General features: G+C 35.2%; 1 protein-coding gene across 8 annotated transcripts in view; it reads right to left on the bottom strand.

Annotated features, from left to right (window-relative positions):
- NOX4 (NADPH oxidase 4) overlaps nt 1–18,309 on the bottom strand; it is a 169,381-nt gene that overhangs the window by 84,990 nt on the left and 66,082 nt on the right. For 7 of the 8 annotated variants that reach the window (XM_038005369.2, XM_008020466.3, XM_073020248.1 and 4 more), the window contains one exon: nt 16,387–16,467. The exons of the other annotated variant lie outside the window; for it this stretch is intronic. In XM_038005369.2, coding sequence (XP_037861297.2) covers nt 16,387–16,467 — 81 coding nt within the window. The remainder of the gene's footprint in view (nt 1–16,386; nt 16,468–18,309) is intronic. 8 annotated transcript variants of the gene reach the window in all.

The raw sequence follows: 18,309 nt of genomic DNA on the forward strand, positions 1-18,309 counted from the left end.
AATGGTAGTTACAAAATGACAGTCCAGGTTATAGTTAAACAAGTTTAGAGATTATCCTTTATTGTCATCTGTAATGCTTTGATACTTAAGGAAAATTGGAAGAGCCTAGAAGGACAACACATTCCTAGATTAAACTAATTAATGCAATTCAGCTTCATCCAGAAAATATTGAGTGAGTGATATGTGAAAGGGATTCCCTGCATAAAGATGGGTAATAAACACTCCTATCTCCAAAACCACTATAGTTTACCTAGGATATGGCACAATGTTCTATTTTCTTTTTCTTTTTTGGGTTGGAACTCACAGATACATAAGGAGGTTAGGGAGAAGAGAACTCAGTGTTGCCCCGCCACAGTGAAAAGCAACACCAGGAAGTACTCAGCCAGAGCCCACAGAGGGAGCATTTAGACCCAGTCCTAGCCTAAAAGGAATTGCCCATTCCAGTAGTCAAAACCTAAGTCCCAGCAAGCCTTGTCATTTTGGGTTAAAGTACTCTGGGATTGTAAATAAACTTGAAAGGCAGTCTAGGTCTAAAGGACAAAAATTCCTTGCAAGTCCTGGTGCTGTGCAGGGCTCACAGCCAGTGATGTGGGGGGCACACATCCCAGTGAGACTCTAGCCAGAGCAGCCAAGAGAGTGCTTGTACCACCTCTCTACCAAGCCCAAACAACACAACTCTGGGAGAGACCTCTTCCTTCTGCTTGAAGAGAGGAGAGGGATGAATAAAGAGGACTTTGTCCTGCCTCTTAGATACCAGCTTAGCCACAGTAGGATAGGGCACTCAGCAGAGGCCTGAGGCCCTGATTCCAGGTCCTAACTGTTGAATGACATTTCTAGACACGCCCTGGGCAAGAAAGAAACTTGCTGCCTTGAAGAGAGGGACCCAGTCCTGGCAAGATTAATCATCTGACTAAAGAGCCATTGGCCCTTGAATAACCAGCAGTGGTACCCAGGCAGTACTCGCCATGGGCCTTGGGTGAGATTCAGAGATGTTCTGGCTTTAGGTGTGACCCAGCAAATTCCCAGCTGTGATTGCTATGGAGAGGGACTCCTTATGCTTGAGAAAAGGAGAGGGAAGAGTGAAGGGGACTTGTCTTGCAGGTTACATACCAATTCAGCCACCGTGGGGTAGAGCACCAAGCAGGGTTCCGTGATTCCAGGCCTTGGCTCTCAGATGACATTTATTGACCCTCCTTGTGCAAGAGGGGAATGCATTATCCTGAAGTAAAAGTCCCAGGCTGGGAAGCATTCACTACAAGCTGAATGAGGAGCCCTTGGGCCTTGAATGAACATAAGCAGTACCTCACTGTGGGCCTGAGGTGGGTTATATTAGTTATAAGCCTCATTGTAACCACAAATCAGAAAACACACAACACATACACAAAAAATAGAAAAAGAAGAAATTAAGACATACCCCCAGAGAAAATCACCTTCACCAAAAGGAAGACAGGATGGAAGAAAAGAAGAAAGAGAAGACCACAAAACAATCAGAAAGCAAACAAGAAAATGGCATGAGAAAGGCCATACTTATCAGCAATGGCATCGAATGTCAATAAACTAAACTGTCCAATCAAAAGACATACAATGGTTGAACGGAGAAACAAAAAGACCCAATGATCTACTGGTTACAGGAAACACACTTCACCTATGAAGATACACATAGACTGAAAATAAACAGATGGAAAAACATATTCCATGCCAATGGAAACCAAAAAGGAAGAGGAGAAGCTATACTTAATATCAGACAAAATAGATTTCAAGACAAAAACTGTAACAAGAGACAAAAAAAAATCATATTTTGATAAAGGGGTCAATTCAGCAAGATGATATAACAACTGTAAATATTTTACACCCAAAAGTGGAGCACACAAAAATGTAAAGCAAATATTATTAGAGCTAAAGAGAGAGATAGACTTCAATATCTTCAATATCTTCAACAGTTGGAGATTTCAACATCCCACTTTTAGCATTGGGCCGATCTTTCAGACAGAAAATCAATAAATAAACATCAGACTTAATCTGCACTACAGATCAAATGGACCTAATAAATATTTACAGAACATTTTATCCAGTGACTGCATAACACACATTCTTCTCCTCAGCACATAGGTCATTCTCAAGAATCATATGTTAGGTAACAAAAAAGTCTCAAAATGTTCAAAAAATTGAAATAATATCAAGCATCTTTCCTGACCACCATGGAATAGAACTAGAAATCAATAAGAGGAATTTTGGAAACTATACAAATACACAGAAATTTTACAGTGTTCCCGATAACCAGTGAGTCAATGATGAAATTACTGAGGAAATGTTAAAACTTTTTGAAATGTATAATGGAAATACAATATAGCAGAAGAATTAAACTAGATCTCTATCTCTTCCTAAATTAAAAAAAATAAAATTGATTGAAGACTTACTCTAAGATCTGAAACTATGAAACCTCTAAAAGAAAACACTGGGGAAACTCTACAAGAGACTGGACTGGGCAAAGATTTCTTGAGTAATATCCCAGAAGCACAGACAATCAAAGCAAAAATGGACAAATGGAATTACAACAAGTTAAAGAGCTTCTGCACAGCAAAGGATACAATCAACAAAGTAAAGATCTAACCCAAAGAATGGAGGAAAATATTTCCAAACTATCCATCTGACAAGGAATTAATAACCAAAATATATAAATAACTCAAACAGCTCTATAAGAAAAAAATCTAATAATTGGATTTAAAATAGGCACAATACCTAAACTGACATTTTTCAAAAGACATACAAATGGCAAACAGGTATATGAAAAGCTGTTCAACAACACATCATCAGATAAATGCAAAGTAAAACTACAATGTGATATTGTCTCACCACAGTTAAAATGACTTATATTAAAAACACAGGCAACAACAAATACTGATGAGAATGTGGAGAAAAGGGAACCCTCATACACTGTTGGTGGGAATGTAAGTTAGTATAACCCTTATGGAGAAAAGTTTGGAGGTTCCTCAAAAAACTAAAAACAGAACTAACATATGACCCAGCAATCCCATTGCTAGGTATATACCCAAAAGAAAAGAAATCAGTATTTGAAGAGATATCTGCAATTGCGTATTTATTGTAGCACTATTCACAATAGCCAAGATTTTGAAGCAATCTAAGTGTCCATCAACAGATGAATGGATAAAGAAAATGTGCTACATATAACAATGGTGTACTAAAATTCTCTTTTTTTTGTTGTGTCTCCGCCAGGCTTTGGTATCAGGATGATGTTGGCCTCATAAAATGAGTTAGGGAGGATCCCCTCTTTTTCTATTGATTGGAATAGTTTCAGAAGGAATGATACCAACTCCTCCTTGTACCTCTGGTAGAATTCAGCTGTGAATCCATCTGGTCCTGGACTTTTTTTGGTTGGTAGGCTATTAATTATTGCCTCAATTTCAGAGCCTGCTATTGGTCTATTCAGGGATTCAACTTCTTCCTGGTTTAGTCTTGGAAGAGTGTAAGTGTCCAGGAAACTATCCATTTCTTCTAGATTTTCCAGTTTATTTGCGTAGAGGTGTTTATAGTATTCTCTGATGGTAGTTTGTATTTCTGTGGGGTCGGTGGTGATATCCCCTTTATCATTTTTAATTGCGTCAATTTGATTCTTCTCTCTTTTCTTCTTTATTAGTCTTGCTAGTGGTCTGTCAATTTTGTTGATCTTTTCAAAAAACCAACTCCTGGATTCATTGATTTTTTGGAGGGTTTTTTGTGTCTCAATCTCCTTCAGTTCTGCTCTGATCTTAGTTATTTCTTGCCTTCTGCTAGCTTTCGAATGTGTTTGCTCTTGCTTCTCTAGTTCTTTTAATTGCGATGTTAGAGTGTCAATTTTAGATCATTCCTGCTTTCTCTTGTGGGCATTTAATGCTATAAATTTCCCTCTACACACTGCTTTAAATGTGTCCCAGAGATTCTGGTATGTTGTATCTTTGTTCTCATTGGTTTCAAAGAACATCTTTATTTCTGCTTTCATTTCATTATGTACCCAGTAGTCATTCAGCAGCAGGTTGTTCAGTTTCCAATATCCCTGATGAACATCGATGCAAAAATCCTCAATAAAATACTGGCAAACCGGATTCAGCAACACATCAAAAAGCTTATCCACCATGATCAAGTGGGCTTCATCCCTGGGATGCAAGGCTGGTTCAACATTCGCAAATCAATAAACATAATCCAGCATATAAACAGAACCAAAGACAAGAACCACATCATTATCTCAATAGATGCAGAAAAGGTTTTTGACAAAATTCAACAGCCCTTCATGCTAAAAACGCTCAATAAATTCGGTATTAATGGAACGTACCTCAAAATAATAAGAGCTATTTATGACAAACCCACAGCCAATATCATACTGAATGGGCAAAAACTGGAAAAATTCCCTTTGAAAACTGGCACAAGACAGGGATGCCCTCTCTCACCACTCCTATTCAACATAGTGTTGGAAGTTCTGGCTAGGGCAATCAGGCAAGAGAAAGAAATCAAGGGGATTCAGTTAGGAAAAGAAGAAGTCAAATTGTCCCTGTTTGCAGATGACATGATTGTATATTTAGAAAAACCCATTGTCTCAGCCCAAAATCTCCTTAAGCTGATAAGCAACTTCAGCAAAGTCTCAGGATACAAAATCAATGTGCAAAAATCACAAGCATTCTTATACACCAGTAACAGACAAACAGAGAGCCAAATCAGGAATGAACTTCCATTCACAATGGCTTCAAAGAGAATAAAATACCTAGGAATCCAACTTACAAGGGATGTAAAGGACCTCTTCAAGGAGAACTACAAACCACTGCTCAGTGAAATAAAAGAGGACACAAACAAATGGAAGAACATACCATGCTCATGGATAGGAAGAATCAATATCGTGAAAATGGCCATACTGCCCAAGGTAATTTATAGATTCAATGCCATCCCCATCAAGCTACCAATGAGCTTCTTCACAGAATTGGAAAAAACTGCTTTAAAGTTCATATGGAACCAAAAAAGAGCCCGCATCTCCAAGACAATCCTAAGTCAAAAGAACAAAGCTGGAGGCATCACGCTACCTGACTTCAAACTATACTACAAGGCTACAGTAACCAAAACAGCATGGTACTGGTACCAAAACAGAGATATAGACCAATGGAACAGAACAGAGTCCTCAGAAATAATACCACACATCTACAGCCATCTGATCTTTGACAAAACTGAGAGAAACAAGAAATGGGGAAAGGATTCCCTATTTAATAAATGGTGCTGGGAAAATTGGCTAGCCATAAGTAGAAAGCTGAAACTGGATCCTTTCCTTACTCCTTATATGAAAATTAATTCAAGATGGATTAGAAACTTAAATGTTAGACCTAATACCATAAAAATCCTAGAGGAAAACCTAGGTAGTACCATTCAGGAAATAGGCATGGGCAAAGACTTCATGTCTAAAACACCAAAAGCAACGGCAGCAAAAGCCAAAATTGACAAATGGGATCTCATTAAACTAAAGAGCTTCTGCACAGCAAAAGAAACTACCATCAGAGTGAACAGGCAACCTACAGAATGGGAGAACATTTTTGCAATCTACTCATCTGACAAAGGGCTAATATCCAGAACCTACAAAGAACTCAAACAAATTTACAAGAAAAAAACAACCCCATCAAAAAGTGGGCAAAGGATATGAACAGACATTTCTCAAAAGAAGACATTCATACAGCCAACAGACACATGAAAAAATGCTCATCATCACTGGCCATCAGAGAAATGCAAATCAAAACCACAATGAGATACCATCTCACACCAGTTAGAATGGCGATCATTCAAAAGTCAGGAAACAACAGGTGCTGGAGAGGATGTGGAGAAATAGGAACACTTTTACACTGTTGGTGGGATTGTAAACTAGTTCAACCATTATGGAAAACAGTATGGCGATTCCTCAAGGATCTAGAACTAGATGTACCATATGACCCAGCAATCCCATTACTGGGTATATACCCAAAGGATTATAAATTATGCTGCTATAAAGACAAATGCACACGTATGTTTATTGCAGCACTATTCACAATAGCAAAGACTTGGAATCAACCCAAATGTCCATCAGTGACAGATTGGATTAAGCAAATGTGGCACATATACACCATGGAATACTATGCAACCATAAAAAAGGATGAGTTTGTGTCCTTTGTAGGGACATGGATGCAGCTGGAAACCATCATTCTTAGCAAACTATCACAAGAACAGAAAACCAAACACCGCATGTTCTCACTCATAGGTGGGAACTGAACAATGAGATCACTTGGACTCGGGAAGGGGAACATCACACACCAGGGCCTATCATGGGGAGGGGGGAGGGGGGAGGGATTGCACTGGGAGTTATACCTGATGTAAATGACGAGTTGATGGGTGCAGCACACCAACATGGCACAAGTATACATATGTAACAAACCTGCACGTTGTGCACATGTACCCTAGAACTTAAAGTATGATAATAATAAATAAATTTAAAAAAAATGGTGTACTATTCAGCCACAAAAAGAAGGAGATCCTCTCATTTTCAATGACATGGGTGGAACTGGAGGTTATTGTATAAAGTGAAATAATCAAGGCACAGAAAGACAAACTTCACATGTTCTCACTTATTGGTGGGAGCTAAAAATGAAAACTGAACACATGAAGATAGAGAGTAGAATGATGATTACCAGAGGCTGAGAATGAGATGAGGAGAAGTGGGGATGGTTATTGGTTACAAAAATATAATTAGATGACTACAGTCAATGATAATGTATTGTACATTAAAAAATGATGAAAACAGTACAATTCGATTGTATGTAACACAAAGAGAAGATAAATATTTGAGATTATGAATATTTCATTTATGCAAATGTTATCATTACACATTGTATGGCTGTATCAAAATATCTCATGTATCCCATAAACATACACACCTATGTATTCACAAAAATTAAAAATAGAAAAGTTTTTTAAATGGAGAACATTATATAGACAACAATGAAAATATATGTGTATATATATGTGTGTACATAGTGTCAATTTTATGTACAATAGCTAATATTTTTCTTCTAATAGGTCTGGGAAATACAATTATTTTTCTTTATTTCTAGAAAACTGATTTGTCCAAGATTACTTTAGTGATTTTCTAGGAATCAATCCTGTTTCTTCACTATCATAACACAGGGCATTTATTTCACTGTATTTAAAGTCAAAATATCAGAATGTGTGGGATAGCAAAACTATGGTAATTCACAAATTGCATGCTTACTCGAGTTTGTTAATGTATTTACTTTGGAATTCCATTATGAAATTCATCCCTCATATTTGAATAATAACTTGACGGGCAATCTAATATTTAGAGAAAATTCATGGCAAAATTCTAAAAGGTATGGGTTTTTAAAATCTGTAGACTTAATTGATTTTTCTATATGATGAATAATGTCTTTTCCCCATTGCCTTCTTTGCTATGTTTTGACTTAATCCTTTTATAAACACACTCTGGCAATAAAATACTGATAAGAATATCTCTTCCACAGCATTTTTATCTGCTCCAGTCTAAATCCTAGTCTTCTTCACTGTTATTTTCAGGTTACATGGAAGAATTCTGGCAAGTAAAGTATCACGTAAATATAACTTTATTATTAGATTTATTATAAAGTGATTACATTATATTATAAAGTTATTATATTATTATGTATCTTAACAAGGTCAAACATTTTAGGAAACATGTATAAGGCAGCACCATAAAGAAGGTATGTTCTTCTTACTCCATTTTCTCGGAGCTAGTTAGATTTCACCTTCAAAACTTTGAACTCTATGTAACCTGAATCAAAACTGAACTTTATATTCAAAACAGGCAAACATATATGTATATATACTCACCAACTTACATAGATAAATAGAAAAATATATCCTAGATTTTTACATGACATAAATATTTTTCATTCATGAGCAAGGGTACTTTCTAAATGATGAATAAATAATTCAATAATTCTTGTGCCATGTTGCTGTGCTGCACCCATCAACTCGTCATTTACATCAGGTATAACTCCCAATGCAATCCCCCCCCTCCCCCCTCCCCATGATAGGCCCCGGTGTGTGATGTTCCCCTTCCCGAGTCCAAGTGATCTCATTGTTAGAACTTAAAGTATAATAAAAAAAAAAAAAAAAAAAAAAAAGGCAGCAAAGAATCTGAATAGGCACTTCTCCAAAGAAGATAGACAAAAATTTGACAATCACAGGAAAAATACTCAACATTATTAGTCATTAGAAAAATATGAAAATGCATTAAAACCATCGAATTGTGCACTTTGAACCAATGGATTTTGTGATATCTTAATTTTGTCTCAATAAAGCTTTCGAAAAAAAAATAATAATTCAATAATTCAAGAAAAGGGTAGAACTTAAATTCAGGGGTCAAACTTCATGGGCTCAATCTTAGTTTTTTCAGGAATTAGCTGTGTGGCTTTGGACAGTTACTTTAATTTAATATTTTATGTTTTAACTCCCCATCTGTAAAATAGAAATGATAGAAGAACTTATAGTACTGTGTGTATTAAAAACAAAAAACAAATGTCTGTGTGTGCACGTGCGTGCGTGCATGTGTGTGTGTGTATAAAGGGCTGAGAATAGTCCCTGTCACATATTCAATATGTCTCAAACTAGGGAATTGTTATGAATAGTATAATTATTATCCTCTAAAATGATAATGCAATTATTAAGTTGTTCATTATATTTGACAAGTTCTCTTTCCAGTAGCCTTCATGGGAGAAAAAAAAATGACCCAGTGGCTTTTATTTTTCCCACAATCCAGTGTTTTTAACTCTAAATAAAACTTAAGCAGGCTATATAAAATGTGTCAATGTGATATTAGCTATTATAGCTCTTTGGTTAAAATCTAGCTTTAAAAACTTCAGTTACATATTTTTTTAAACTGTTTTTTACCACACAAACTTTAGGGTGTCTAATGAAAGTTGAGAAACCTTCTTTTATACAAAAATGTACATATGTGTCTCAAAATTAAACATATACTTAAATATGCAGATATATGTGTGTATGTATTTCAGCAATTAATGAATCCCTGAATCCATTCAATGATTCCTAGGGATTATGTAGCCACGTTCAAAACTCCTATCCTATGGAAGGAGAAGTAGAATTTTATGGTAGAAATAATGGGCACCAAACTGATAACGAGTATGCTAGAATCATTAGAAACTAGGCATCTAGGAAGTATTAGAACACGTCATCTGTATCAGTGACAGAGAGTTTATAAAAGATTTTAACCACTGTCCTGAACACCCAAATCCGCAGCCTTCTAATGACCATGGTAATGAACATCTAATTACAATAATCTAAAGTGAGACAAAGCTAGGCAAACCTACAGTGTGTATTATTTGAGGGTTCTGTTTCTCAAATACACATGCAGAGCCCCTATTCAAGGTAAGGACTCCTTTTGTGGCTCTAGCTCAAAGTCTACATTAAAATAGTGCATTAGCCTCTCTTAAAACTTCTCCCATTGCCTCAGAATAGGTAAGATGCCTATATGACCTGGTCTTTATATAGCCAATCATGAATTAAAACTCTCTTAAAACTTCTCCCACTGCCTCAGAATAGGTAGGATGCCTATGTGACCTGGTCTTTATATAGCCAATGCTGAATTATCAATAGCATCCCCATTCATTCTCGAAAGTATCTGGTTTCCACAACAAATTACATAGTCAATGCAAATACGCAGGCAAGAAATGAGAAACTGAAAAGAATGTAGAGGAAAGTAAAAAATTTCTCCCTCAGTGCTAGAATAGGATTGTTTAAAATACAACTAGTGGGACTTCCATTCGAAATGTAATATGAGTTTCTAAGAGGAGCAAGTGCCTCCCACCAGTAGTAAGATGACCAAACCTTTCCCTGTACCACATCAGTGTGAGTGAAGGAAGACTTCTGTGAAAGTGGCTTCTAAAAGAGAAGATACTTGGGAATCAGCAATTCTTTTTTTTTTTTTTTAATTTAATTTAATTTTTTTTTATTTTTTTTCTCTTTTTTTTATTATACTTTAAGTTCTAGGGTACATGGGCATAATGTGCAGGTTTGTTACATATGTATACTTGTGCCATGTTGGTGTGCTGCACCCATCAACTCGTCTGCACCCATCAACTCGTCATTTACATCAGGTATAACTCTCAATGCAATCCCTCCCCCCTCCCTGTGATAGGCCCTGGTGTGTGATGTTCCCCTTCCAGAGTCCAAGTGATCTCATTGTTCAGTTCCCACCTATGAGTGAGAACATGTGGTGTTTGGTTTTCTGTTCTTGCAATAGTTTGCTGAGAATAATGGTTTCCAGCAGCATCCATGTCCCTACAAAGGACACAAACTCATCCTTTTTTATGGTTGCATAGTATTCCATGGTGTATATGTGCCACATTTGCTTAATCCAGTCTGTCACTGATGGACATTTGGGTTGATTCCAAGTCTTTGCTATTGTGAATAGTGCCGCAATAAATATACGTGTGCATGTGTCTTTAGAGCAGCATGATTTATAATCTTTTGGGTATATACCCAGGACCAGATGGATTCACAGCTGAATTCTACCAGAATTGTCCCTGTTTGCAGATGACATGATTGTATATTTAGAAAACCCCATTGTCTCAGCCCAAAATCTCCTTAAGCTGATAAGCAACTTCAGCAAAGTCTCAGGATACAAAATCAATGTGCAAAAATCACAAGCATTCTTATACACCAGTAACAGACAAACAGAGAGCCAAATCAGGAATGAACTTCCATTCACAATTGCTTCAAAGAGAATAAAATACCTAGGAATCCAACTTACAAGGGATGTAAAGGACCTCTTCAAGGAGAACTACAAACCACTGCTCAGTGAAATAAAAGAGGACATAAACAAATAGAATCAGCAATTCTTAATGCTTCATTATATTGCATAAATATCTCTATCCCCTAACAGTATTTCCTTACTATCCTCCTCCTGAGGCCCGAGGCCATAATAGAGGGAGGTTATTTCCCAGTCAGCACAATAAGCCGACCCCCACAATATCTTTCTAACCGTGGTTAACATCTTGAGTCTAAACTCCTGTGATGCTCCCTGTTAAACTACCTGCCTGTGACACTGCCTGGGGCTCATTAATGCCACTGTTGACAAAGCCTGCCCACTGTGTTCCCCTGGCATAAAGAATAAATGTTTTTAAAAACAGGCACATAAAAATACTCCTTTTAGATTTCAAAAAAAAAAAAATTCATGTAGAATATAAATCATACTCTATGATTAACTCTTGCTAACTAGTAGTACCAAACGGCAAGAGCTCTGTTTAAAAGAATACTTCAGGTATCATTCACATAATAAAAATGATCTGAGAAGAGCAGCAGAGCTAGCACAACAAATATTTACACTATTAATGTGCTGTCATTGCCATCCAAACATTGGAGGAGGACTTTCCCCTCTATCATTTCCAGAATTATCACATTATAGTCTCTCTCACTCAAAGAAAGACCTAAAATACAATCACCACCCACACAGCACTCTCCAAGCTAAAGCCAGTGGGAGTGTTGACTATGGTAAGATTGCAGACATTAAGGTGCCAAATCTCACTTACAATGCATTCCCTCCACATTTCTTTGAAAGGAGCTGGGTTAGGCTCTTAAGCAGAGGCTCTGTGACATTCATAATTTATTTTCCTCCAATATCCTTTTTATCAGTAAGCGAGAATAGCAGTATGCATCTCCTTCTAATGAGTTTTTCAAAAGAAAATGAGGAAAGAAATATCCAGTTCTATACATATTTGGAAAGAGGAAATGGTTTTGTTTTGCTTTATTTTCACCAGGTATCTTAGGAATTGAATATCTTTAATGCAGTACACCAACAGCAACCTCCTAAAAAAGTATATTAAAAATTAAAACAAAAAATTCCTCAGGAGGAAGGCTTGTTTTGTAAAGATAAACCTTTATTGCTAAAAATCAATAGAATTTTAGAGACCTTAGAATATTATAATTGTTGCCATATCAAGGAATATTCCTTTGAGCTGCTAAGCAGTTTTCACTAAATGTTCATCAAATTACTTTACTAATAAGAAAATCTGGACTTTTCAGAAGTGTTGTGTCTTTATCAAAAAATATGGTTTTTCAAAGTTAAATGTGGAGTGTCATTCTTACAAAGCTATTAGTATTGGTACTGGTATAATTTGTTCTTGCTAACATTTATTGCATATGTCTATATTCTACCTACTTTGCTGCATTACCTTACTTAAACCCAAGACAACACTATGATATAAGTGATTTTATTAATCCCATTTAATTGCTAACAAAAAGCAAGGACAAATTATCTGCCAAGTTCATACGGGTATTAAGTGATGTATCCCCTTTTAATCTCTACGTTATACTAACATCTTGGAGAAGAAAATTAATGTATTTTAAAGATGCATTTTAAAACTAAAAAGAAACATCTGAGTTTAGTGTACATGAAATGTCATCTTTTCAGGGTGGCATGCAACAAATTTATTTATAAAAAATGAAGAGAATTGCTAAAATACACAACAAAAATGAAAACCAGGTTAAGACAAGGACACAGATAATCATGGAACAAAAAATTTGGGTCCTAAATAATACTGATTACAATATTTGTAGTCAAGAAAGTGAGACTTTCACTCTGCCAAAATCAGATCACATACTCGAAGAACTTTTAGTTTGGTTTACAGTTTTAAAAGGGATACAAAGAAGTGTTGCCAAATGGGGGCCACATAACTTAGTGGTTAAGAATGTCAGTTTTGGTATCTGATACCTGGATTCAAACTAGAAATCTACTTACTAGCCACGACCCTCATCAACTCATCTCTCACTGCTCCTGTTTTCTCAGCTGAACATTGAGAATAATAGTAATAACAATAATAATAATAATTTTACAGGTTGTTAGGAGGATTTAATGAGAGCAAATGTTAGTAAGATAAAAGAGAAGCATTCAATTAATATTAATTGTTAATATATTCAAAGAGACAGTTCAGAAAATTAAGATCTAAAATATCACAATGTAAGAAACAGATGAATAGAATGTAGGAAAGTGGGCAACTTAACTTCCATGGCCTCTAGAATCACAGACTTTTAATAGCTAGACAGAAATTACGGTAAAATAATTCCAACCAAAAAAGAAAGAACACTGTGAGAATTAGAACTTTCCCTAAGTCAGAATGGACATCTTCAAAATTAGGCATTGACTTAGTAGACATTATTGTAGAGGAGCTTAAAAGAGGTTTGATCAAGCTATCTTTTAAATTTCCCTAAAATTTAGGATTCTATGAAAAAAATGACCTTAGAAAATCATATGAGGCAATTTCTCTTACTGTAAAAGTCTGCTTAGGTAGAAAACCAGTCAACAACGTCTAATCACCTCATCTTTTAAGCCTATTATTTTCTAAAATCTCTAGCCCACACTGATAATTCTCTGAATTGCTAGTATTCATGTAAATAACACATGAATGTTTACATTTTAAAAATATGCAGTTTTATAATATTTCTAGCTTTTCCAATTGATTTTTCAAAATTCCAAGTCAATGATCAATGCTGGATGAATAGAGATCATGCAATATATTGCTCTTCTTTACCTTATGGTACTTACCACATTGATGGACACAGAAGTTAATGCTAAGCAAATAGTGATTTTCTGTTCAGACCTAAAGCATACTGTTGAACAGAAATTTCAATACAAATCCAAGAAATTTACTTTGAACAACTGTACTTTATTTGGATAACCAAAAGTTGAAGAACAAAGTTACCTAGGTATTTCAGAAGTAAAGATATGTCTGTTTCCAACATTTGCACAAATAACTTAAATAGACTTGATTATAAGCCAATTCTTCATCAATATAGAGTATTTTTTTGAGAAAATTGTAAAATGTTATCAGTAGTAACATTTCTCATACTAGATGCATATCTATGTTGCTTTTTTAAATATTAAATTTCCTGGAAAGAATGTGCACTGTAGAATGCTTATTGTATTATGTATGGGTTATATGACATGATTCAAAATTAGAATAATTGCTTTCTTCATTACTACCTATAATAAATAAATACTTATTAATTTAGTTTAATGATTGATTATATATAATTAGTCCTATAGACACCTACTATTTTTCTGTATAAATTAAAGTCACTTTCTCTCTGTGGCCCTTGTTCTACAAAAGTAAAATCAAAATTTAAATATGCATTCCTTTTACTTCCAAAGAAGTAAAGAACTCTCAATGTAATCCTCCTCTTTAAAAAGAAGTCTGTTTGAACTGCTGATCCTTTAAAAAAATTGACACTATTTTGATTTACAAAGAAATAGATTTTTTTCAGAGTTTTAATTTAGTAAAACATAAAGGCAAAAGCATATATAATTATATTAATAAATGACTGCATTTTTCTTTTCTATATCTATCTGATATAGATACATAGATGAATAGACAGACCGCAATCTCAAAGAAGACAAGATAAAGGTATTTAAACAAATACTAAGATCAAATTCTCAGAAGTACCAACTTCACCAAAAAAATAGAGCCTTGTCGTAAAAACTTAGGAGTTTCTGAATCAGAATGCCTAGGTTTGAATCTAGGATCCATCAGTTAAGGAAACTTCAACAAGCTACTTAATCTTTCTAAACATTAGTGTTCCCACCTCTGAAAGAGGTTTAACAATATTATTCTCATAAAATTCTGAGCACTTAATAACATAAAGTATCTGAAGCATTTTGAATTTATACTTAGTATATAGTAAGCATTATGTAACTATTTTAGATTACTTTTATTATCATTAGTAGTGTCTTGTTATTCATACTTCTCTTAAGGAGCATAGCCCTGGACAGATAACCAATTCCATTTAAAGAGCAGAATGTAAAGCAGACTCTTCTCTTCCAAGAGCTTTCTTGGTGCCCTGAGGCTCCAGAGAATTATTTATAATGTGTGGCCATGTTTCCAGTGCTCTACAACTATGTGTTCTAGAACCTTGGTACTGAACAAAGCTAACCAGGACATATGGGGTAAATCCATTTGATACTGCTGTCTTAACCAGCAGTCTCCAAAATCAGGGGAAAATATCCAAAGCAACATTTTGAATATGTACCCTGAAATAAATATCTGATCAATGTAAATGACCCACTGTACTGATAAATTACATTATAAAACATTCTGAAGAAGGAACTAAACAAAAGTCTGAACTTTTCTTCAAACTGTTTCCCTGGAAATATTTCAGGCTAAGAAAAACAGGGAATGTCAGCTGTGTTAACAGCAACATTGTTTATTATCAGTGAAATGCATCTGGACAGAAAGGACTGTGATTGAACTATGAAACCATTTTGGGCCTCACGGACCTCAGCCTCCTTGTGTACAGTGTGTTCTTGATCCCAAGGGCATCCCTTGAGGGGACTTATGCTGCTCCCAAGATACAGGTTCCTGTGGAGTAGGAATGAGCCTTACCCAATGCAAGGTAGACCATGCCTACCCACACGGGTTCCTCATCTTAAAACAGAGCTGCTACATGAAGGAGTGGGGATAAATGCTTCCTGAGCAACTATAGGGACTCCTACTGAATAAGCACCTGACATTATCCTGTTGACATTCTGTGTGTCCTTCCCTGTATCCTGCTAAACCAAGTAAACCTGTTGCCAGACCTATTATGTCATGCAAGTGTGAATGTCACGCCAAAGCCACCACGTTCACTGTTGGTGGCCATACAGACATACACATGTACAAAAATACATTATTTTCTTCATCTATCTTCATGTATTCTTTTAAGCACCATGCTTTTGAGTATCCTGCTTGGATACACATACTTTCAGAATATGTTATGTATACTCTGTAATAAGCTTAGGATACATTATTTTTCCACTTTATGAATTTTTTTTCCTTTGGTGATTTTGACAGATCCTTTTCTTTGGTTACTTTAAATCTTTGACTCTCTCTGCAAGTATTACTTCCTGTAGAACTTTTAAAATGAAAAACTGAAAATTCCATTGTTATAAATCTTGCTTTAGCAGGACAGTTTCAGGAAATACAAATACTAAAATATATTCCTGATGTTCTCCATTCTTAAATTTTTTCCTTTAGAAGATATTAAGATATATCCATAGGAAGATTTAGAAACTAAAAGGTTGTGGGAGAGGTAATTATTGCTTTTAAAGGTAATATACTTTATACTGGTTTCATTACAATATGCTATGCTAAAAATAGAATTACGTCTTCCATTCTTGACACTATTCTCAGTTCCACTCTTGACACTATCCCCAATAGTGGAGAAACTATTTCTTCCACTCTTGACATTTTTACACTTCCTATGAAATTTCCTATAGAGTTGTCTTTCATTACCCCATTTCAGGGTACAAATGGTTTTAAATACATATATTTGTAAACTTACCCTGAAACATGCAACATCAGCAGCATGTAGAAGACAAAGAAGAGGTTATGAGTATACCAGAAGATATCATAGTTAGAAACTCTGCAAAACAAATACATTCATTTTAATGCTACTTTAGATTCCATCTTTCTAAAAATATCAAAATATCATGTATACTTTCAAACATATCTCACAATTTAAGAAAGCTAAAATATGAGTATGTCTGATTTTCATCTACTAATACCAAAGTATTAACACACCATACAGAGAGAACTGACAAAAAATATGAGTAAGAATTTACATTTTGTAAGTTATTTGTATTTCAAATAAAGACACATGGAAATAATAAAAAAATAAGCTATTTATTTTCAAGATTTATGATATAAGGCTAAGAAGCAGATAGTAGTCTGCTAATATGTACCTTGGCTATTATTTTATCAATATTGTCAATTTTCAAATAATTTCCAAAATAACCAATGCTCCTCTTTCAATACATATTTTGAGAGTAGTTCAAGGGAAACTCAAAAAGAGAGAAATTAAAATAAATCATGACCAAAGTGTTATATTCTTTTCCTGGACAGTGTAACCAGAATGATACCTCAATGTTATTGCTCTGAGGGAGGACAAAGACACTGAAAAGACAGGGAATGTCAAGCATAATCTACAGAACATTTGAGAAAAATAAAAGAGTAACAGTTATTTCATATGTCCAGGGTGGATTTTATATATTAGAATCTTGGAAGTAGAGGGAAAATATTTACAAAAGCTTCCTAGATGAATATGATGCTTCCCATAGACTCTTAGAGAAACCCTTATTTAAGCAGCAGGCAATTGCTTTACATTTACTCTACTCATAGTATTTGCTATCATAAACAATATCATTACCATGCCTTGTAACATATACAAAGTTCTGATTTTTTTTTTAATTTTTTTTTTTTTTTTTTCCGAGATGCAGTCTTGCTCTGTTGCCCAAGGTGGAGTGCAGTGGTACAATCTCAGCTCACTGCAACCTCCACTTTCCAGTTTCAAGCAATTTTCCTGCCTCAGCCTCCGGAGTAGCTGGGATTACAGGCGCTCGCCACCATGCCCAGCTAATATTTGTATTTTTAGTAGAGAGAAGGTTTCACCATGTCGGCCAGACTGGTCTCGAACTCCTGACCTCGTGATCCAACTGCCTCAGCCGCCCAAAGTGCTGGGATTACAGGTGTGAGCCACCGTGCTTGGCCCTCTGATCCTTTCTTAAATCCAAACCATTATAATGTGAATTGCAAGATTAAGGGATACACTTTTCTAATGCTTTTAATACACACTGCCCATTGCCCTCTAAAAATACATTTATTAATTACAAACCCAACCGTAGGCTACGAATGCCTGTTTCCCAAAACTCAGACCAAATTTTGTAAGTTTTCATTATTTATTATAAGTAGGATGGGGTATTATTTCATATGTGTGTTACTCACTTTTAATTCTTCTGTGACCTTTCTGTTCATAATCATTACCCATTTATATAGAGTATTTTAAATTAATATGTGTAATTTGTTACACATATTAGACCTACATTAAACTTGACTTTCCTCATAAGCTTGTAATGCCACCTTTATTATCTAGCAGGTTCTTATATATAGCAAGGTCATTTTCAGGGCTTTTTACTGACTTTGTCCCTTGGTTCAATGTGTTGGTCATTTTTGCAAGTAAGTCCCACTCTCTTTTAAGTTGCTGAAGTTTAATCATTTTAATGTTCAGTAAGGCACATCCCTCCTTTTACTCCTCTTTTGAAATATGTACTTGGATGTGCCCCAGACAAACTTTGGAATCACTTTGCTAAATTAAAAAAACAAACAAAATACCCTGTCTGAGAATGTTATTGAATTGCAACACCCCAAAATAAAATAAAATAAAATAAAATAAAATAAAATAAAATAAAATAAAATAAATCGAGGGGTC

The sequence above is a fragment of the Chlorocebus sabaeus genome, chromosome 1 (assembly GCF_047675955.1).
Source record: "Chlorocebus sabaeus isolate Y175 chromosome 1, mChlSab1.0.hap1, whole genome shotgun sequence".
Taxonomy (NCBI): domain Eukaryota; kingdom Metazoa; phylum Chordata; class Mammalia; order Primates; family Cercopithecidae; genus Chlorocebus; species Chlorocebus sabaeus.